Source organism: Xenopus laevis, chromosome 8S (assembly GCF_017654675.1).
Source record: "Xenopus laevis strain J_2021 chromosome 8S, Xenopus_laevis_v10.1, whole genome shotgun sequence".
Classification (NCBI taxonomy): domain Eukaryota; kingdom Metazoa; phylum Chordata; class Amphibia; order Anura; family Pipidae; genus Xenopus; species Xenopus laevis.
The window spans coordinates 82,277,890-82,300,039 of NC_054386.1; the positions used below are offsets into that span (position 1 = coordinate 82,277,890).

Here is a 22,150-nt window from a genome sequence, read left to right on the forward strand (position 1 = left end):
AAGGTTTATTTAAAGAATAAGTAAATCCCTAAATAGTGGATACAGCCCACAAAATTGAGTCTGATGTGTTAATACAGAAGCTGAACTGCTCCAATCAAAATCACTCAAGCTTGCACAGTAGCTCGGCATTGCCACAAAAAAGGTGAACTTGCCTTTTAAAGGAGAAGGAAAGGCATTTTCTACTTGGGGGTGCCAAAAGTTAGTCACCCCCAAATGATTCTATTTACTTACCCGACACCCTGGGCTAGTGCTCCTATCAGCAGAAAACTGTACCGGCCCGGGGTTATTTCAGTGAGCACCACTGAGAGATTGTCTTCCGGCTTCGTCTTATTTCTCGCGGTTGTGCATGCGCAGTAGAGCAAAAAGCCGACCTTTAACGAAAAAGCCGACTATTTCTTTCTACTGCGCATTCATCTGCCCCAGGAAATTTGAAGAAAGAAGAAGCAGGAACAGTGTCGGACTGGCCCGGCGGGAAACCGGGAAAAAACCCGGTGGGCCCCGACCCTCGTGGGCCCCCGCCGGGCCAGAACCCTTCTCTAGATGCATGCACGCAGAACGGCGCTCTTGCGCATACGCGCCAAACGGCGGTGTTGCTGGCCCGACGCATTTTAGTAGGGGTGCAGGGGGCCGGAGGGGGGCCCCTGGACAGCAGTCCCGGTGGGCCCCGGGCCCCCCAGTCCGACCCTGAGCAGGAAGGAGATCGCTGCAATAACCCCTGGTTGGTGCAGTTTTGTCCTGATAGGAGCACTGGCCCAGAGTGTAAGATAAGTAGATACAATCACCTAGGGGGTGCCTAACTTTTGGCACCCCCAAGTAAAACACCTTTCCTTCTCCTTAAGGGTGGTGGTAGACGGGGAGAATAGTCGCCCAGCGAGAAATCTTCTCTACTGTGGGTGACTATTCTCCCCAAAATGCCTTCCCACCAGGAATTCGTATTCTTGGCACATGTATTGCTTTGGAATTCCAAAGTCGCCCAACGTTTCCTCGTGAGGCAACTTCGGAAAACTAAGTTCTACGTATGCCATCCCACCAGCAATTCACATTCTTGCGGGCAGGGAGGCATTTTGGGACATTAGTTGCCCACAGTAGAGAAGTTTTGTCAGTGGGCAACTAATCTCCCCATCTGCCACCACCCTTAAGACTGCAATGTCATATCTATACTATTTCTATACTATTTTCCCTTACTGCCCAGTTTCGTTATGCTCTCTTTTTAACCCTCCACCCATGAACAGAACACCACCCTTCACCACCAACTGTCTTCCCCTTTCTTACAGTCTCTATCGGTCAGAGAATATGGTTTGATTTCTCCCTCTGTGCGTTTGGCTGGTGTTTTTTTCACAGAAGCTGAAAAAGATAAACAAAATTGTGACTTAGAATGTGGTTATGGCTCTCTCTCTTTAGGGTAAGGTCACACCTTCTTTGGGTCAACTAATCTCCCCAAACTGCTTCCCCCTGTTTTCCGCCTGCTAGAATGATAAAACCCCTACGGCATGGCACTCGCGGCGTTTCATTTTCCGAAGTCGCCTGAAGTTGCCTCACGAGTGCCATGCCGCCGATTTTTCATTCTAGCAGGAGTAAGCAGTTCAGGGAGATTAGTCGCACCCAAAGAAGAGGCGATTAGTCACCGGGCGACTAAATCTCCCCAAATCTCACAGTGTGACATTAAACTTACACAATTTTGTTATCAGTCAAGAATGCTTCGCCCCCATCTCTCACACAAGCCCATTCACTGGTAATCTTTACCTTGTTTAACCCTTGCACTAATGGCACACTAGATTTCTCTGCTGTTGGGCTCCCCCCCTTCCAACCTTTGTTCAGTATGCAGTGACAAACAAAAACAAAAAGTGCACACATGCTGAATATGCAACCAGCCTTTGCCTGCTAACAACACATGTGCTTTGTCCGCAGTAATTTAGGGCTATTCCACACGGGGAGATTCGCCCGCGACAAGTCGCCGCGGTTAGAAAATCAAGAGTAGCGGCGACAAAACGCTCGTCTTGTCTTGTAATAGGCAAGACAGAGAAACGCAAGATACCTGCCACACCAGGCTACTAAAAAGCGCCAGTAGCCTGAAAACGCATGGAGACCCTTTTCGAAGCGACACGACGCGGCCACAACGAAAAAAGCAAATGCATAGGAAAGCATACAAAAACGCGTGTAGCAAATAGACGAGGCTACGAACAGCGGCGATACATTACTACGACATGACGCATACGTAATTGCGTATGCGAGGACACGACCGTAGAAGTCACGACCGTAGAAGTCACGGCCGTAGATGTCACGGCCGTAGATGTCACGGCGACAAGACGTAGGCGTGAACGTATAAATCACGGCGTCAACACATAACCGCGAATTTCAAACTTTGTTTGGTCGAGGGACATCGCGGTGCGACTTTTCTCCTGCGCCAACACATTTTGGAAAAATGTCTTTGACAAAGTTGTATGTTGATACAGACAAGCTGATTCAATTGGTGGAAAACCGACCTGCTCTCTATATGACAGAGCAACCGTTATATCACAACAAAATTGCTCGGAGACAATTGTGGGATGAGGTGGCGGTTGAACTGTTTGAAGGCTGGGAAGCTCTTTCGGATGTTGAAAAAAATTTGCGAGGTAAGTGATGGCCACAATTTTTAGTTGATATAAAGTTTAGGGTATGTCTGCCACTTTCTTTTTTTTAAAATTGTTATACCGACCGAACCTTATACTGTTATAAGCTTATGTAGGGGGTATGCATACAGCCTGTGGATGTGGTTTTTTTTTCTATATAGGTATGTGGTAATCATTAGTATGGCTTTTTCTTTTTGTTTAGTACTAATATTTATTTTTTCTTTGTCCCAGTCAAAGAAATGCAAATGCGCTGGAAGCATGTTCGTGATTGCTTTCGTAGGGAAGTGGCTGCCCAGAAGACAGAAACACGGAGTGGTGCATCGCCTTCCAAACGGAAGAAGTACATCTATGCAGATCATTTAACATTTTTACTACCTGCTTTTGCTAAGAGACAGTAAGTCAATAATCCTCCTTATTTTTGGGGGGTCAATAATCCTCCTTAATTTTGGGGGGGGGGTTGATCAATGCTACATCATCATTTTTGGTAGCTTATGAAAAGTTTGAAAGTATGTCTCCTTATCAAAACTGTTATAATTACTTATTTTCTTATTTCTTATCGCAAAATTGTTACAAAGTATGTTATTTGCACCTGTTAGCTGTTCTGAGCTCTCTGGCAAAATTAAGTTAGAAGTTAAGTTAGAAACCATTTTTTTAGGCTGTTCAGTGCGGAGAAAAGAGGGACTTTCCAGTACAAATGAGGGACTGCAGGTTGAGTTGTAAAAGAGTTGGGAGGTATGCATCATACTAATCTTGGACTGGGCCTATATAGAAAGAAGATAAATAATTGTTATTGGGATAACATTGTAGCCTTTGATTATATGAACTTCAGGTGGACTCAGTGAACTCCATTTGAATTTTACCTACCCTGGTATATATATGTATTACTGTATATGTATGTAACACTACAATGCAGAGGAATGCCAGAGTATACAAAATGTATGCATTTAAGGAAACAATGCCTTGTTGTAACAATTTTTTTTTTTTTCCATTAGAACTTCTAGCAATCTGGATGATGAGGTTCAAGAAACAGTGGATCCTGCAAACAATAACAGAACTGTTACACCAACTGGCACTCCTACAAGACCTAGCACTTCCAGTACCACTGTCACCTCACCTGGCACTTCCAGCAGTACTCGCACTCCACCTGGCACTTTAAGCAGCACTATCACCCCACCTTCACAATCATCTCAATCTGACATCACTCGGGCAGCAAAAAGAAAAAAATCAAACATTTCATATGGTGATGTACAAAATATGCTGTCCAAGTTATGTGATTCGGTCTCATCTTCCAGAGAGGCTTCCCAAGAATCTTCTGCTAAGAGGGCCTATGCCTTTGAGGATTCTCAAGAATTTGCCTTTTATACTGGTTTAATTCCAACCATTATGATGGTTCCTGAGGGGCATAGGCAAATGCTGAGAATGGACTTTTTGCAGTTGCTATATAAATATTTACCCCAAGGCAATAACGTACCAAACAGGCCTCTTATGCACCCACCGCAACCATTTCATCAACCCCCACAATCATTCAGTATGCCTCAAAGTAGTACCCCAAACCCTTATCCTTACCCTTTTCCATACCCTTCGACTTCCCAAGCATGGGATTCCCAAAATTCATTTACCGACCTTTAATAGAATTACTGGTTTGGTATACCATTAACTGTTATGCAGTTTATTATGTTTATTAATGTATACTGTTTATTCAAACAGATTGCACTTTGCACTTTGTCTTTTTTAGTTATGTTTTTGCACTTTTTTCCCATTGTTTTCTAAATAAATGGTGAACTTGTTAAGCTCAATTCTTCCTTGTATCCATATATTTTTATAAAAATGACAGACAGATATCCATAAGGTGGAAAGCTTTTTACTAAAAAAACTATTTACAAAAAAAAAAAAATTACATAAGCTGGTTTTCCAGGTCCAGCACCCGATTTTTAAGCTGCCGCACTTCTGCCACCAGCCGTGCATGGTCCCAGTTTTCATCGTCTTCTATGAAAAAAAAAAATATATAGAATTATTATAATAAAACTCATGTTGAAGTATATCATAACATTTTTTTATGTGGGGGGTGTGATGTCATCTTGCAGCTACCTTCATCTGATGCACGTGCCTCCTGTTCTGCTACCTCCACTGGCAGCTCTGCTTCCACGGACTCCTCTGCAGCCTCCACATCAGACTGCTCAGCCTCCAGGAAATCTGCCTCCTGCTCATCAGCAGCTCTGGCCTGTGGATGTCCCCCCTCCTCCATATCAGAAAGCTCTGCCTCCTGCTCAACATCAGCTCTGGCCTGTGGATGTCCCCCTGATAGAAATTATGTAATCAATTAATGGATATATTTAATATATGTATTGTTAAGGTTAGTTTAGAAATAGTAAATACTCACTGAGATGGTGCAGCTGCACTTGCATAACATAATCTGGGTCCCTCCGCTTTAAATCTGACCACAGTCGCTGCAATGTGCGGCGGTCCAGATTGACCCCATGGCGATGCCTCAACCTGCGCCGGAGCCTGCGCAGCAGGCTCTGCTTATGTGCCCTTTTGTTGGGCATCCACACAGGCAAATTGTCATAGCTTTCCGCCTGCAGAAAGCTAGCAATTTCCCAAGTCTGTCCATCAGTAAGGGAGTTCAGACCCACCATTATTGCGACTTTGCAAAAAAACAATGACGCAGGCTCTAAAACGCACGACGTAACGCACGACGTAACGTATGACGCATGACGCATACCGTCGTATACGGTCGTATTGTCGTGGCGTATTTTCGTGGCGTATTTTCTATATTCTTTGACGTCTGCGTGTTGTTTTTAGACAGTTCTGAGGGATAGTCCCTCTTTTAACCACTCAACCCTCTATCACATCCCTCTTTTGTGCTGGAAAGTCCCTCTTTTATCTGCACTGCCAGAACAACCAAACAGTTTCTAACTTAATTCTTAATTCTGCCAGAGAGCTCAGAACAGCTAACAGGTGCAAATAACATACTTTGGAACTAACTTAATTGGCTTTTGGAAGATAGCTCAGAACAGCTAACAGGTGCAACTAAGGCACTGGGCTCTTACAGTAGCAAAGTAAATTGTCATTTTAGTAACATTTCAGAAAAGACAACTGAGTACACCATAGATTGTGAAATAAACAGTTTTTTATTAATACAATGTAGACAATGAGTATTTTAATTATATGTATCTATGCAACTGTATGCAACTGTATGCAGACTAAATTCGGTTCAGCTGCCATGGTATAGCTCCATCAGGAGACATGAAATAATTTGCAAACTGATCCCGAACTCTCATCCCTCCTGTTGGACCTCTAACAGGGGCCCAATCAATATCTGGGATATCATCAGTCAGGGTGTCTTGAAAGTGATAGCCATCCCTAAGGCGAACAAAATTGTGTAGGACACAACATGCTTTTATTATAATGTCCACAAACTGGGGTTCCAATTGTATACTTGTATGGAACACACGCCATTTGTTTGAGAGAATGCCGAAAGCACACTCTACCATACGTCGTGCTCTTGATAAACGGTAATTAAAAACACGTTTCTCTATTGCCCTCTGTGACCCTGGGTAAGGCCGCATTATATTTTCTGTGAGACCAAAGGCTTCATCTCCCACAAAAACATAAGGCAAGGAAGGTGCCGAGGTCCCAGGCAATGGTCTAGGAAGAGGTATACCAAGTGACCCTTCTGATAATCTGCGTCCCAATGCCGAATGACGGAAAGCACTGGCATCACCAGTGCTTCCATAGGATCCCACATCAATGATAGTGAAGCAATAATTGGCATCAACACTAGCCAGAAGGACAACTGAAAAGTATTTTTTGTAATTAAAGTACTTTGATCCACTTTTGAATGGCATTGTAACTCTGATGTGCTTTCCATCCAAGGCCCCCAAGCAATTAGGAAAATTGGTGTGTTTGTAAAAATCTTCAGCAATGGTACGCCAAGCATTTTCATTTGGGGGCGGCATGACAATTCTTTGCAGCTCAGTCCAAATAATCTGACATGTTTCTCTTACAATGTTGCTTATAGTGCTTCGACCAATTAGGAATTGAAAGTACAAAGAAGCAAATGACTGTCCAGTCGCTAAAAACCTGAAAGAAAAAGAAAAGATAAGCATTACTTCTCTGATAAAAAAAAAATATATTATGATAGGGAGGACCTGTATTATTGCTAAAAGACACATATACCTTTCTCTATCTACCTATCTATCTATCTATCTATCTCTATATATGTATACAGTATATCCAGCATATATATACATATACACACACCAAATTGCCCATACCAGTCACCTAAAACCATATATATCACAAAGAAGCAGCAAAAAAAAAAGCATACCAACCTTAGTGTCACACACAGCCGCTCCTCTGGTGAGATTGGAACCCTCATCAAACTTTGGGCATGACACAGTCCTGGTTTTACAATGATGAGAAGTTCATCAAAACTTGCAATTGACATTCTGAAATACTTGAAGAATTTATCAGGATAGTTGCGAAGTTCACCATATAAAACATGAAATTGTCCATTCCTTAGCCGCTGATCAGTTAAGGGATGAACCCAATATTTTCTAGCAGCAGCCCTTTCCTGTTTATCTTTCTCTAGCAAATAGAAATATAAGTAAACCAAAAAAAAAACAGCAGCCAAATCTGCTTCCATTCTCAAAAGACGCTGCGAAAACACGCCGAAGTAAACACGCCGGCAACAACAACAACACTACTGTTGGTACTTCCGTCCTCTACCCATAATACAGTTTGGGCGGAAGTACTGAGATGCACCATGGGAAACATAGTCGCGCGTGAGCCAAATCGCTTCGTATTTTACATGCCTGTTTTTCCCTGCGCTTTGTCGCCGCTACTCTTGCTTTTCTACCCGCGGCGACTTGTCGCGGGCGAATCTTCTCGTGTGGACTAGCCCTTAAGTGTCACTTTGCCAATTACATAGCACATATGCTTTCAGATTTAAGGGCATGCGCTAGGAAGAGTATGTTGCCTGGCAACATGGATTTGAAGTATGTTTAACCCAGCAAAATACCAGCAGGTAAAGGGTTAATATTAACAAATAATGCAGAACAACAATATGGAGTAAAATTTTGAAGAATCATAAGAATATACGAGTCGTCAAGGGGATCTGCCAGACCAAAATATAAAAAAAAAGGATACATAAACAACAAATAAGTGAACTGACAGGATAAGGACAGGCAATAAGATAGACTGTTAAAAGGGTTGTTCACCTTTGAAAAGACTTTTAGTATGATAAAGAGAGAATTTGCAATCGCTTTTCATTTTTTATTATTTTTGGTTTTTGAGTGCTTTAGCTTTTTATTCGGCAGGAGTCTGGTTGCTAGGGTCCAACTTATCCTAGCAACCAAGCTCTGATTTCAATAAGAGACTGGAATATGAATAAGAGAGGCCTGAATAGAAAGAGGAGTTAAAAATAACAATAACAATACATTTGTAGCCTTACAGAGCATTTGTTTTCGAGATGGGGTTAGTGACCCCCCATTTGAAAGCTGGAAAGCGTTAGAGGAAGAAGTAATTCAAAAACTATAAACATTAAATAATCAAGACCAATTGAAAAATTGCTTAGAATGAGCCATTCTATAACATACTAAAAGTTATATATATATATATATACACATACATAGACATATATACAAACATGGGGCTGGAGCTTTTTCATGCTCTGGGGGTGAGAGGGTTTGAATCAGGTAATCTTAATACACACTCCTAGGACAGTTGGTTTGAATCCATGGAAAATAGGGGGTGGTTAGTAGAATGGTCCAAAATACTACATATGCAGCTGTCACTATTTTCTTTGAAGACTCAAATGAAAAACACAGCAGGTAAATCTCAAATCAAATGCTGAATATATGCACTTATAAGCAAGGGCAGCTCCATCATGACAAATCAAAGTGAGGAGATACAGCTGACAAGACAACTACATGCTCAATACAGAAACACGGTTAAACAGGTGCTTTTCTATACAAAATATTAGCTTGCTGCATGTGGCTCTATGGTTGCCACCCGGCCGTTAGACTTGAACTTGATTCCAATGTTTATTATACAAAAGAAAGATATCAGCTATAAGAAGGCCTGTACATTTTTCAAGAAAAGGTAGCAACCGGCAACCCTACTTGGCATTAGAAGTGTATTTATTTTCAATAAAAGTGGACTTGAACTCATGGGCCTGGAACATCCAGAACAGCAAATAAGCTTCCAACTAACCCTTGCTCTGTGTTGCTCTGCGTTTATGCTTATGTGTATTAATATGCATAAATCTACCACCATATTCAACAATAAATGGGTAGATCTGAACATAAAGATCTACATACATAACAACCAGTAACCAATACAAGGATCACTTCAACATTGCTCTATAAGATATATACACAAAGATTCCAGTAAAGAATCGAAACGTTGGTCTTTAAATAAACCTGCACTTTATTTAAAGGAAAACTATACCCCCAAACAATATAGGTCTCTATAGAAAGATATTGCATAAAACAGCTCATATGTAAAACCTCCCTTCATGTAAATAAACCATTTTCATAATAATATACTTTTCTAGTAGTATGTGCCATTGGGTAATCATAAATAGAAAATTGCCATTTTAAAAAATAAGGGCCACCCCCTAGGATCGTACGATTCACTGTGCACACAAACAAACCAAACAAACTATACTTGTTAGGTCACATGAGCCAATTAAAAGACAGAGTTGTGTCTTTTGCTTCAACACTTCTTCCTGTTAAAGTTAGAGCTGCAGTATTTCTGGTCAGGTGATTTCTGAGGCAGCACACAGACCATCACAAAATGGGGGTTCAATTTAAAGAGATGTAAAAGGGCAATATTTACTTAAATATATATTCCAGTTTGGAAAGATTATTTAATATGCCACTTAATATGATGTAAACTGTTGCTTAAGTATTCATTTTGGGGGTATAGTTTTCCTTTAATCAGATGTTGATGAGAAAGTCTCCTTGGTGTGCCGTCATCTGTGGGATTATTCAAATTTTTCAAGACCCAGGCAGTGCAGATACTTGTGGTTTTGCGTTCCAAATCGCTGTATTATATATAATACACAAAAGCCATGAATATCTTGTAAATTAAATCCTTATAAACGGTAAGTACTGATGTCATCAGTTATAAACAGTGAGTAGTGGTGTCATTTCAGTCACATGACTCACTAAAACTTGTGTATTATAATAAATAAAGTACCCCCTGTTGCAAAATATGAGGATATTAAAAGTAACCTTGGAGTTCCATGACTATATATGAAACTCCTCAGTAACTTATAATATCCTTATAATTAGGAATGCACCGAATCCAGGATCCGGTTCGGTATTCGGCCATTTTCAGCAGGATTCGGATTGTCTGAATCCTTGTGCCTAGACGAACGGAATCCGAATTCTTAAATCATGTGACTTTTCATCACAAAACAAGGAAGTAAAAAAATTTCCCTCCTCCTCACTGATTTGCATATGCAAATTAGGATTCGGTATTCGGCCGAATCTTTCACAAAGGATTCGGGGTTTTGGCCGAATCCAAAAAAGTGGATTCGGTGCATACCTACTTATAATTTACAAGAGGGGTTACTTTATTCACTATATAATTGTAAACTGCAGGGCACCCAAAAAGAAATGCTAATTTCAGGGTATAAACTACAATTCAAGTGCAACATCTTGTATGTATTTATAAAGACCAACATAAATTGCATATGGGTTTCTACTATAGTAATATTTGTAATTACCCTGGCATAAAAGTGATGAAAATTGGCAAATTCTATTACACAGCAAGTGTCAGTTATATTCATTTTTAATGGAAACATCCTGTATTATATGTCTACAAGAAATCCGGGCCAACGGCAAGTGTCCTACATAAGTATGTACTGTGTCAAAACAAAGACTCAATATACTGTATATCACCCAACAATGTACATAGAAAAATGCATGCTATTCTAGCCAAACGCAAACTGAAGAGAGAAGACTCGTAGAAAAATGCAAACCTATACAAACCATATATAAGAAAATACATTAAGGAAAGAGCAGAGGAGCAAAAGGTGGGGCTAAATGTTTGTAGACAAAACTGGGAAATAGGGATTATTGGGGGATATCTTACTGTCTAATTAGCAGCATGGCCTTCGACTTCTCTGAGTAAAGTAACATCAGCTGCATGGGATTAGGAAGGGGTCAGCAAAAGTCATACAAAGTTAACAGTGGGTCATTTGGATTCAGAGATCTGCAACCTGTGACATTTCAGCTATTGCTTAATTTCAGCTGCCAGAACCTTCACCACAAATTGTGGATCTCTGGTTTTTTTTTTCTTTTAATAAATCAGCTTTTTATTAGCAACATATTGCACACTTTAAAAAAATTAAGCAGAGTACAACAAGAATAAAAGGTAGTCACTTATCAGACGCTTTCATTGGGAGCCAATTAACGGTAATAGCTTTGCATACATAAATTGGTTTAATTGCTATGGGGAACTAAATTCCACTGGCATCTAAAAAGAAGCACACGTAAGGCAACATATCATCAAGCTTTCTCAAAACACATAGGGGCAAATTCACTAAGCGCCGAAACGCCTAACTATTCGCTAGCGTCAATTTGCTAGCGTTGTCATTTTCGTTACTTCGCAAATTCACTAACGAACGCTGGCGTAAATTCGCTAGTGTTACTTCGCACCCTTACGCCTGGCGAATTTTCGCAACGGACGTAACTACGCAAATTCACTAATGTGCGCATTGTACTGAACGCTACCTTTTATGCTAGACTTCCTTCGCCACCTCAGACTAGGCGAAGCGCAATAGAGTAGATAGGGATTGCTTCAAAAAAAGTTCACATTTTTTCTAAGTCCCATAAAACGCTGGCGTTTTTTCTATATTATGGGTGATAGGGTGGGGTGATCCCCCCTACATTTCCTAACTCATGGCAACTATACAGTGGGCACATGTGTAGGGCAAAAAAAATAATTTATTTGATGTTTTAAAGGTTTAACAGGCATTTGTAGTGATTGTACGTATTCCTCCATTGAAATTTGAATTTGGCGCCGTATGCAAATTAACCATCGCTAGCGTAACTTCGCTTCGCGAATCAACGCTAGCGCAACTTCGCAACCTTACGCTACCCCTGAGCGCAACTTCGGATTTTAGTGATTTTGCGGAGCGCTGGCAAAACTACTCCTGGCGAAGTGTGGCGAAGTTACACCTGGCGCAACTACGAATCTTAGTGAATTTGCCCCATATACTTTAGCATACAGTTTGGAACATGACTTAATAAATTAAAAGTCTTACTTTTAGCCTTTAAGAAAAGATTTTATTTTTCTATTATCAGTTCTGTTTATATTGTATTGTCTTCATATGTGATGAGCTCAAACATGCTATTAGGTTAAAGCACAGTCCAGTAAACAAAGCTGACAAAAAAAGAACTTGCTCTTCCTTTGCTTGGTTACAATATTCAGAACGTTATAACTAATTTAAATACATTTGTGTTGCACAACAGGAAAGAGTTTTAGGGTAAGTACAAATGGGCAGATTCGGGGAGATTAGTAGCCCCGGCGACAAATCGCCTCTTCTTTGGGGCGACAATCTCCCCGGACTGCCTTCCCCTACCTTCCTACCGGCTATAATGAAAAATCGCCAGTGGAATAGCACTCGTGGCGCTTCATTTTCCGAAGTCGCCCAAACTTGCCTCACGAGGAAACTTTGGAAAACGAAGCACCGCGAGTGCCACCACGCTGGCGATTTTTCATTATAGCCGGTGGGATATGCAAAAGCTTGTTGATTGATCAAGGACCAAGAGGGGTTATCAGGCATATGCCAGATAGGAATTTAACCCAGTAACAGTTGCCCATTGTGTAACAATACATTTCTTTTCTGTAACAGATGAGCCTGCAGAGAGTAAATTGGGCAGGATAGTTTTACTTTATTAGGTCGAAATTTGACAAAATTTAAACTAGGATGATTTTGAGCTATCTGATTCAGAGTCTGTGCTCATGTCACTCCTGTGCCCCATTACTCCTCTTTCCCCAAAGAAGGAAATTTGGTATGCACCAGCCAGCCACCAAGAACAGCTGAAAATAATCCCTCAATGTGTGTTGCAGAAGTTCCTGACACTGAAAAATTGTTTAAGAGAAAAAGTAATTTTCTCAAAAACCTTGCACATGCTTAATGCACAGTTCTGAGAAGCAGGAGGATTAGCTAAGTACAGCAATGTTTCCAGATGACACAGGAATTGAGTAACTGGCCCTAGTGTTACTGCATCAGTCCTAGAGGTGCCAGGCTTCGTACTGTGTGGCTCATGTACCTAACTGAAAGTCTAAATCCTAGTTTAAAAAAAAAAATAACATTTTACCTTTCCGATCTCTGAAGAAACCTTCAAACACCACAAAGTTATTAACCTAAAATGAGAAAATGGGATTTACTGGAATTATCAGAAGTTTATTATATACAGTCCTTCCCTCAATTGTGTGTTTCTTTAATCTACAATTTTATATCCTTCATGCTCTGAATTCATCAGGTTTCTCTATATCTCCCTACTCTGCTTTTACATCTCTCTCACTTCATCTTTATTTCTCTACAATCACTCTGTAGATCTCTGCCTCTCTCACCTGTGGGATTGTGGACCAAAGGTTGAAATGCTTCCTTAGGAAGGAGAGAAACTTTTCGGATGGACGGTCAATGGCAAGATGCTGGACATCAACTTGTTCATTCTGACAAACAGACATTGTAAATAAGTATAGAAAGCAATAAGGGAGTTGGAAAATTAAAAGACAAAAAAAAAAAACCACCAAAAAAAAGTAAATAATGTAAAAGGGAAGTCATAAACAGCTCATGTGACTGGCAACATGAGGGGAGAGGAGCAGAATATACATGAACTACATTAACTTAGGACAGACAGTTCAGTTTTCTAACACACACAGAAGGTATGTTTAAGAGAGAGAGGAACCAATTAGGGAGAAAACTACTGCCAATATAAGGAAAAAAACCTTAAAGGACCAGAAACTTACAATAAATATAGGGATGCACTTTTTTGGATTCGGCTGAACCCCCGAATCCTTCGCGAAAGATTCGGCAGAATATTGAACTGAATCCTAATTTGCATATACAAATTAGGGGTGGGAAGGGGAAACATTTTTTACTTCCTTGTTTTGTGACAAAAAGTCACACAAAGTATTCAGCCGAATCCCGAACTGAATCCTGGATTCGGTGCATCCCTAAATAAATATATCCATTTATTTACATTTAAAATATCTGTTGATCAAATACCTTTATATTAAAGGTATTTCACGGCAACAAATCTCCTATTTTATATCAGAAAGATTTTTCAGTCTGCCGTCCTGTAGTGAGACATGAATGGTATTTTGAATGAATGTATATTCCTGTGTAAGAACTAAACCCATTGTATTCCACATATATTATAGGTTATCCGCTACCTAATCTGTGCCTTTTCTCCTTTTTCAGTTTGAACGACTGCACATCAAGGAAGCTTGTTTAGATCAACTATACAGGGGCAATCCTGGGGCTGCTGCTGTCAGGAGCGGCCCTGCAACTATAGTAGGGTTTCTGAAGCAAACACACATTTTTTTGTCAGTGGAGGGCAACAGTTCATCATAGTTTAATTACTTAAAACACATGTCTTGAAGTTTCTGTTCCTTTAAAAAGATGAAACTGAATCTAAAAGGCAGAAAGGTGAGGAAATAATAAAATGTGCAATGGGAGTAACATATACAAAGTAGAATTATGTGAATGAAAACAATGGTAAAGATACCATGCATAGTTATATTATGCACACAACAAGTGTAATGGGATCCTACCCTGAGCATAAAGCTAAACAATTCTTTTCCAAATCCATGACGTTGAAGTGATTCATGGATGTAGAAGTCTAAGATACACAGTGGTTCTGCTTCTATATGGGACCCTTTCTGGTCCTAGGAAGAGAGAGAGACATTTATTAATTTCATTTATTCACTTATCCACAAAAGTTGTATTTTTTCCACTGTCAATTTCCATTTCTTACTAGAATAAAGAGTTTCTTGTATCCAACCTTCAGAAAACCAATCACAGCTCCTCTGCCTGCCCTGTACAAAAAAAAAAAAGACAGGAAAGATGGATTCAAATAGAAGCGAGGCAGCGTGGGGTCTTGTGGAAATTATAGTACAGTACAGTGCAAAACCACACGTGTTGATAGAAATAAATGTAACTAATGTATTTAAGGGAAATATATCCCCTTTTTGGGTTTATATAGCAAAGGTGTATAAACACCATCCGAACTTCCAATCAATTGATCCCCTACTGTAGCTTTATAAGTAGCAGAACTCCAAAATTCTTCATACATGAATAATACTCCTGAAGAATTTCCATTTTAAAAAACAAGGGCTGCCCCCTGGGATCCTAGGATTCACGGTGCACATAAACAAACCAAACATGTTAGGTCACATGAGCCAATTAACAGACAGTTCTGTCTTTTGCTTCCATACTTCTTCCTATTACAGTTAGAGCTGTAGTATTTCTGGTCAGGTGATCTCCGAGACAGCACACAGGTAATTACGAAATGGTGGTTCAAGGCAAGAGATGTAAAATGCAATATTTACTTAAATATATATACCAGTTTAGAAAGATTCTTTAATATGCCACTTAATTTGATATAAACTGTTGCTGATCTGTAGTAGTCATTTTGGGAGTATAGTTTTCCTTTAGAGTGGATATGTTAATAAACAATTTTTCTAGAGATGCCTGTGAAAGGATTATAACCAACAATGCCCTGCCAAATCTCACGTTTTTGGTGTGCAGTCCTTCAATATATACAGGTGATGCTTGTTTGCTTGCATTCGGGAGGCACTGGTTATAGAAGCAGGTAGCCTCTGGGCCTGAAACAGAGAGTATTCTGAAATCAGTGCGGGTTGAAATCCAGCTGTCATTGTTAGCACTACATCTAAACTAGTTACAATTCGATGGCTCTTTATAATGGCTTATTGAGATGGAAAAATCAAGTAAATAATGCTAAAGATACTCAAGAGCTCAACATTTAAACTTTTATCCTGTAGGGACAACTTCTAAGTGGTAGGGGAGATGGTAAGAAAACAGCAGGAACTATCATCTTGACAGGTTAAGTTGCACTTCACAGTGACAATTTGAAGTCTAAATAAATTCTTCCTAGGACAAAACTGTGTGTGTGGTGTGTGTGTGTGTGTGTGTGTGTGGTGTGTGTGTGGTGTGTGGTATATGTGTGTTTGTCTAATAACTGATGCATACAAATTAAAAACAAAACACGTACATTGTCTACAGTACATCTCATTAAAAGATTCATTGAATCTGGAGGAATCACTGTACTCAAGTGAGAAGGCAGGAAACCAGTATTAGATGTACAGAAATTATAATTTCATACATTTAGAAAGTTTATTTACTTTGAGACTTATGTTAAACTTTATAGTTCAGTCTAACCATTGTCCATCTTAAATCTAATTACTAGCACAGGATTATTGCCCACACATACAATAGACACCGTTCAATAGCTCAGCAGTTACTAAACCATTTACCAACATTTAAATCACAGATATCACCTTTGCAGACGCCTTCCCAATCTCATCTATTACAGTCATAATCTGTTTCTGCGCCTCTGAGCTGCAAAAATACCATCAGAGTTATTAAGTTATACATCATGATTATTATTTTTATTATCAGCATCAATATCATCATTATTATTATTTATATAGTGCTAACATTTTTACAGAGATTTCTCCTGACCCAGGGGAGCTTAAGCTGGCCATAGACGCAAAGATAAAAGTCATACCATTGTATGTTCGTACGACTTTCGGACTGTTTGCAGAATGCCCTGACATTTTTCATACCATGGATCAGGGTCAGTTTACCAAGAACATTAATTACTACCATAGGTCCAATTTTTATGGGCTGTTTACTTTAAAAAAAGAAGAGGCTTTACAAGTTGTTTTGATACATATTTGTTTGTCCCACATCAGGCATCTGTAGCTCTGTATTCCTCCCCCCCAAAGATTTAGCACCATGTGCAATTTATAGAGGCACAGGTTTAAAGGTATAATGTTATTCTGTTAAAAATAACCTTTTAGATGTGTTACATTCAAAGAAGAAAGCTAGCAAATATCATTTAAAGGGGTAGTTCAACTTTAAGATCACTTTTAGTATGTTATATAATGGCCACTTCTAAGCAACTTTTCCAATGAGCTTCATTATTTATTCTATATAGTTTAATTTAGTTAATTTGCCTTCTTTTTCTGACTCTTGCCAGGTTTCAAATGGGGACCACTGAACCTATATAAAAATAAATGCTCTGTAAGGCTACAAAATGTATTGTTATTGCAACTTTTTATTACTTATCTTTCTATTCAAGCCTCTCCTATTCATATTCCAGTCTCTTATTCAAATCAATGCATGATTCCTATGGTAATTTGGACCCTAGCAACAAGATTGCTGAAACTGCAAACTGGAGAGCTGCCAAAAAGAAAGCTTATTAACTCAAAACCCAGAAATAATAAAAAATGAAAACCAATGAAAATCACTCCCTACATTCTATTTAACCTTAACTCAAAGGTGAACAACCCCTTTAAAATGTTTTTTCATTTGTACTATTTATACCACATGTTCACAAAAGAACAGACTCCGTAGGGTGAGGTTTGAGGTGGAAACATACACTATATTACCAAATATTTCCAAGAACAAAATCACATGCCATATCAAAGGGTATTCATACTACAGTATTAAAGGGGATGTTCACCTTCCAAAAAAATTTTGTAGTTCAATTGTTTTCAGATTGTTCCCCAGAAATAAAGACTTTTTTTCAATTTTTTAACATTATTTATTTTTTACCACTTTTTCACAATCTAAATTTACAGTTGAATGTCCCTGTCTCTGATGTTGCAATCTGGCAGCTCAGTAATTCAGGTGCAGACTCTAAACTGTTACAATTTTGCAACATTTAGTTGATACATTTCTCAGCAGCAACTCTGGAGTATTAGTAACTATTGTATTAATTCTAACAGCTACCTTTAAAGGAAAACTATACCCCCCAAATAATGTAGGTCTCTATAAAAAGATATTGCATAAAACAGCTCATGTGTAAAATCCTGCTTCATGTAAATAAACCATTTTCATAATAATATACTTTTCTAGTAGTATGTGCCATTGGGTAATCATAAATAGAAAATTGCCATTTTAAAAAATAAGGGCCGCCCCCTGGGATTGTAGGATTCACTGTACTCACAAACATACCAACAAACCATACATTTTAGGTCACATGAGCCAATTAACAGACAAAGTTGTGTCTTTTGCTTCCACACTTCTTCCTGTTACAGTTAGTGTTGTAGTATTTCTGGTCAGGTGATCTCTGAGGCAGCACAGATAGAATCACAAAATGGTGGTTCAAGGCAAGAGATGTAAAAGGGCAAGATTTACTTTAATATATATTCCAGTTTGGTAAGATTCTTTAATATGCCACTTAATATAATATGAACTATCTGTTGCTTAAGTGTTCATTTTGGGGGTATAGTTTTCCTTTAATGAAATTCAGGGATTATGCTCAGCAGAGCTAAAGATAATAAATGTATCAACTAAATGTATCAATTTAGAACAGTTTACAGGGTCGACCACCCCCTCCCAGAGCCGCTTTAGAAGGCGACACATAGAAAATAAAAAGTAATTGGGAAAAATTATTTCTGGTGAACTAGGTGTTTGAAGGTGAACAACCCATTTTAATTTTGTCTCCCTTTACCATCAATGCTGGTGACCTTTACACCATTCCAGCTGTTGCTTGGTGTTGCACATGGTGATGGTTTGTGTGTGGATAAATCTCATAAAAACCCATGCTCTCAACAGCATGGGTTTTTATGAGTTGTCAGGAGAAAGAAAGAGGGCTGCTCTGATGTTCTTCTGCTTAGTAAAAAATTAGAAACCTTTCTCAGATCTTTCCTAACCTGAAGAACATCAGAGCAGCCTCTTTCTTCCTCCTGACAACTTCCTTGACTACTTGGTGGTCAGGCTGGTCTGGGAAAATAACCAGCAGGTGGCGCTGTTGTAACAAAATTCATTCATATTAACAGTACATGTATCCTTTAATATTTTGGAATTAAAAATATATATAGACGCACAGATGTGGCCACAATCCAACGGGATTTTTTAACCTACCCAATCGACCAGATATTGATCAGGGAAGCCCATCAGATAGCTCCACACATGGGCCAATAAGCTGCCTACTTGGTCTGTCTGCAGTTTTTGTCGGCCCGTGTATGAATTCTTCCCTCAAAAGGTGACCATAGATGTAGAGATTTGCTCGTTTGCAATGTCAAATGAGCGTCTCTCCCCGATATGCTCCCATTGAAGTGGGCGATATCGGGCCCAACGATCGGATCATAATGTATCTAGGGTTGCCACCTTTTCAGGAAAAAAATACCGGCCTTCCTATATTATTGCCGTTTTTTCCTATTAATAGCATTGGCATCAAGCATCATTTTTACCGACCAGGCCGGTGAAATACAGGCTAGGTGGCAACACTAAATGTATCCGATACGGGTGGTCGGATCGCGGGACCACATAGATGCACAGATGTGGCAGCGATCCATTGGGATTTTTTTTAACCTGCCCAATTGGCCAGATATCAATCGGGGGAAGCCCGTCGGATGGCCCCACACACGGGTTGCTAGGGTAATTTGGACCCTAGCAACCAGACTGCTGACATTGCAAACTGAAGAGCTGCTGAATAAAAAGCTAAATAACTCAAAAACCACAAATAATACAAAAATGAAAACCAATTGCAAATTGTGTCAAAATATCACTCTCGACATCATACTAAAAGTTAACTCAACTCATACAAGTACTGGATAAATTTAGTAAACCGTATCCTCCCTCTAATTAAAATAACATATAAAGCACAAATTTAGTAAAATATGGGAGATTTGGCTTGATATTTACCCTCTGCAACAAGAAGTATAAATATCCAAGTGTAACCCCAAATGTGTGTTTATACCTTGTAACATTGACAAGTCCTGGTACTGCTCTATATGAATTTTTCCCTCAAAAAGTGGCCATAGACGTAGAGATCCACTCATTGTCAAATGAGTGTCTCTCTCTCCCCAATATGCTCACATTGAAGTAGCCGATATCGGGCAGATCTGATCGTGGGCCCTAGGGCCCAACGATTGGATCATAATGTATCCGATACGGGTGGTCGGATTGCGGGACCGCATAGACGCACAGATGTGGCCACAATCTGACGGGATTTTTTTTACCTGCCCAATCGGCAACATATCGATCGGGAAGCCCGTTGGCTGGCCCCACACACGGCCTAATAAGCTGCCGACTCAGTCTGTCGGCAGCTTTTATCGGCCCGTGTATGGGGGCCAGAGGGGCTGCTATAAATTGCCATAGAAAGTCAGTCTTTAGTGGGCTGTTGGAGGCTATTTGGGCCTCTGTGTGGGCTGATTGGGCTTCTGTGTACCTGAAATGCCAGGGCCTATTTTAATTCTCATTCCGGACCTGCCACACAGTACGGCAGTTCCTCAGCATGCAGATAGTTAGGTGCTGCCATACCGAAGCTCTGTCTGTACTAAGGTTGTCACCAGGCCCGGACTGGCAATTTGTGGGTTCTGGCAAATGCCAGAGGGACTGCTGTAAGTTGCCAGTCACTATATATTGGGCTGGTGGGAGGCTGTTTGGGTTGCTGTGTGGCCTGTTTGGGCCTCTGTGTACCTGAAATGCCAGGGCCTATTTTGAATCTCAGTCCAGGCCTGGTTGTCACCTTTCCTGGAAAAAAAAAATACCGGCCTTCCTTTATATTTATCTTTTTCCCTTATTAATAACATTGGGCGCAACCATCATTATTACCAGCCAGGCCGGTCAAACTGCAGCCAGGTGGACACCCTATTCTGTGCATATATTTACCTTGAGATAAGAGGTCGTCGAGGAGGAATAAGATTGTTGTCCAGTTTTGTAATTGGCTCCAGAAAAATCTTGTGCACGTCAAACTCAAACTCCATGACTGCAGAAGGGAACAATGTGCAGGAGAAAAAGGGCCAGTGTGTGTTTATAAGAGGAATGTGCCTCCTGTGGGACTGAGAGCTGCTGGTCAGTTTATCAGAGATTCTCTCTCTCTCACACAACAAACACGCAAGCGACTACATCTACCAATATCGCCTCAGTATTCATGATCAAGCATCTAGAAAACGACACCAACTACGCCTGATTGTGTGTACAAAGAAAAACGTGCTACAATTAGGAAGTAGCAGGAGGGTGTGTATATGCTACGGCACGCAAACTAGCCACTACAAATGTGCCAATAAACTCGTTGCCACTGCCCGACCCTTCTCTCTCCAAGAAACAATAGAAACCGGCGAGTGGCAAGAAGAGGCGTGGAAACGGGGAGCCGTAGACAAGTGACATCACTTCCCTCCAATCACTGAGGGAGCGGCTGCTTCCCCTTAGCAACGGCTTCTCTGGACACATAACCACGCCTTAGTTACGTTAGCAGACGGCAAGGCTCTTGCAGCTGTTTATTTTGCTTTCTCTTGGTTGTGTTACGAATCTGCCATTCATTTCATGTTCTCTTCTATTTGTGGTTTCAACAGCTAAAGATATAGATTTCGGCCAACACTAGGTTTCAGCACTAGGTTTCAATGGAAGGGTTTGATTTTCATTAGAATTAAGTTTTTCAAGCCTGTGCTGCTGGCCCCTTAGGGTTAACAATTAAAGGGGTGGTTCACCTTTAAGTTAACTTTTAGTATGTTATGGAACAGTCAATTCGAAACAACTTTTCAATTGGTCTTCATTGTTTATTTTTTGTAGTTTTTTAATTATTTGACTTTTTCTTCTTATTCTTTCCAGCTTTCAAATGAGGGTCACCAGGGTCGGACTGGAGCATTGGGGCTCACTGGGTTCCAAACTTCCAGGCAGGGGCGCTCCACCAATGAGGCAAGTTGAGATACTCGCCTCAGACGGCAGCGCCCCCCTGGTTCCCAGGGGTGGCAAAAATGACGCTCCTGGTAACTAAGAGCTGAATTTCCGTTTTTCAACCCAGAAATTTGGCTCTTCTAGTGCAGAGAGCGCAATAGCCTCTACTTCCAGGGCCACATACGAACACCCGCATGTCTCTGCATATGGTTTTTTTGGTCCCGCCCCCAGTCCGACCCTGGGGGTCACTGACCCCATCTAAAAACAAATGCTACACATTTAGGGGCAGACTTATCTGCCGAATTGCTGTTTTAGCCTTGGACGTTTTTTATTGGATTTTTATTTTTTTCTGGGAAAAACTTTGAATCGAATTCGATCGAATGCGCTATTCCTTCGATTCGTACGATTCGAATTCGGCCAAATACGTACTTATTCAATAGAACAGACCGATTCGGCCAAAAAAAACTTCAACTTAATTTTGGTTGGTCTTTTTCAATTAGAAATTCAACCCTTGATAAATATGCCCCTTATTTTTATTGGTACTTTTTATTACTCATCTTTCTATGTATGTCCTCACCTATTCATATTCCAGTCTTTTATTCTAATCAGTGCATGGTTGCTAGGGTAATTTGGACACTAG

The 22,150-nt window shown here is 40.2% G+C and overlaps 3 protein-coding genes across 3 annotated transcripts in view; 1 reads left to right on the forward strand and 2 right to left on the reverse strand.

Moving 5' to 3' along the window:
• Positions 1–20,914, reverse strand: part of atat1.S (alpha tubulin acetyltransferase 1 S homeolog) — a gene marked incomplete at its 5' end in the record, with an annotated part of 34,405 nt that extends 13,491 nt beyond the window's left edge. Inside the window, 8 exon segments of the mRNA NM_001096517.1 lie at positions 1,273–1,344; positions 12,950–12,995; positions 13,206–13,307; positions 14,412–14,525; positions 14,615–14,675; positions 15,373–15,464; positions 16,158–16,218; positions 20,506–20,914. Of these exon segments, the coding sequence (NP_001089986.1) occupies positions 1,273–1,344; positions 12,950–12,995; positions 13,206–13,307; positions 14,412–14,525; positions 14,615–14,675; positions 15,373–15,464; positions 16,158–16,218; positions 20,506–20,600 (643 nt within the window).
• LOC121397777 lies at positions 2,279–4,608 on the forward strand. Its single transcript, XM_041575273.1, has 3 exons — positions 2,279–2,612; positions 2,841–3,003; positions 3,602–4,608. Exons 1-3 carry the CDS (start codon positions 2,423–2,425, stop codon positions 4,236–4,238), a joined length of 990 nt encoding a protein of 329 aa, XP_041431207.1. The 5' UTR covers positions 2,279–2,422; the 3' UTR covers positions 4,239–4,608.
• On the reverse strand, positions 5,722–7,870 carry LOC121397776 (protein ALP1-like). The gene is made up of 2 exons (XM_041575272.1): positions 6,944–7,870; positions 5,722–6,692 (listed from the first exon to the last, which is right to left on the reverse strand). Exons 1-2 carry the CDS (start codon positions 7,255–7,257, stop codon positions 5,813–5,815), a joined length of 1,194 nt encoding a protein of 397 aa, XP_041431206.1. The 5' UTR covers positions 7,258–7,870; the 3' UTR covers positions 5,722–5,812.
• Positions 20,915–22,150: the final 1,236 nt, after the last annotated feature.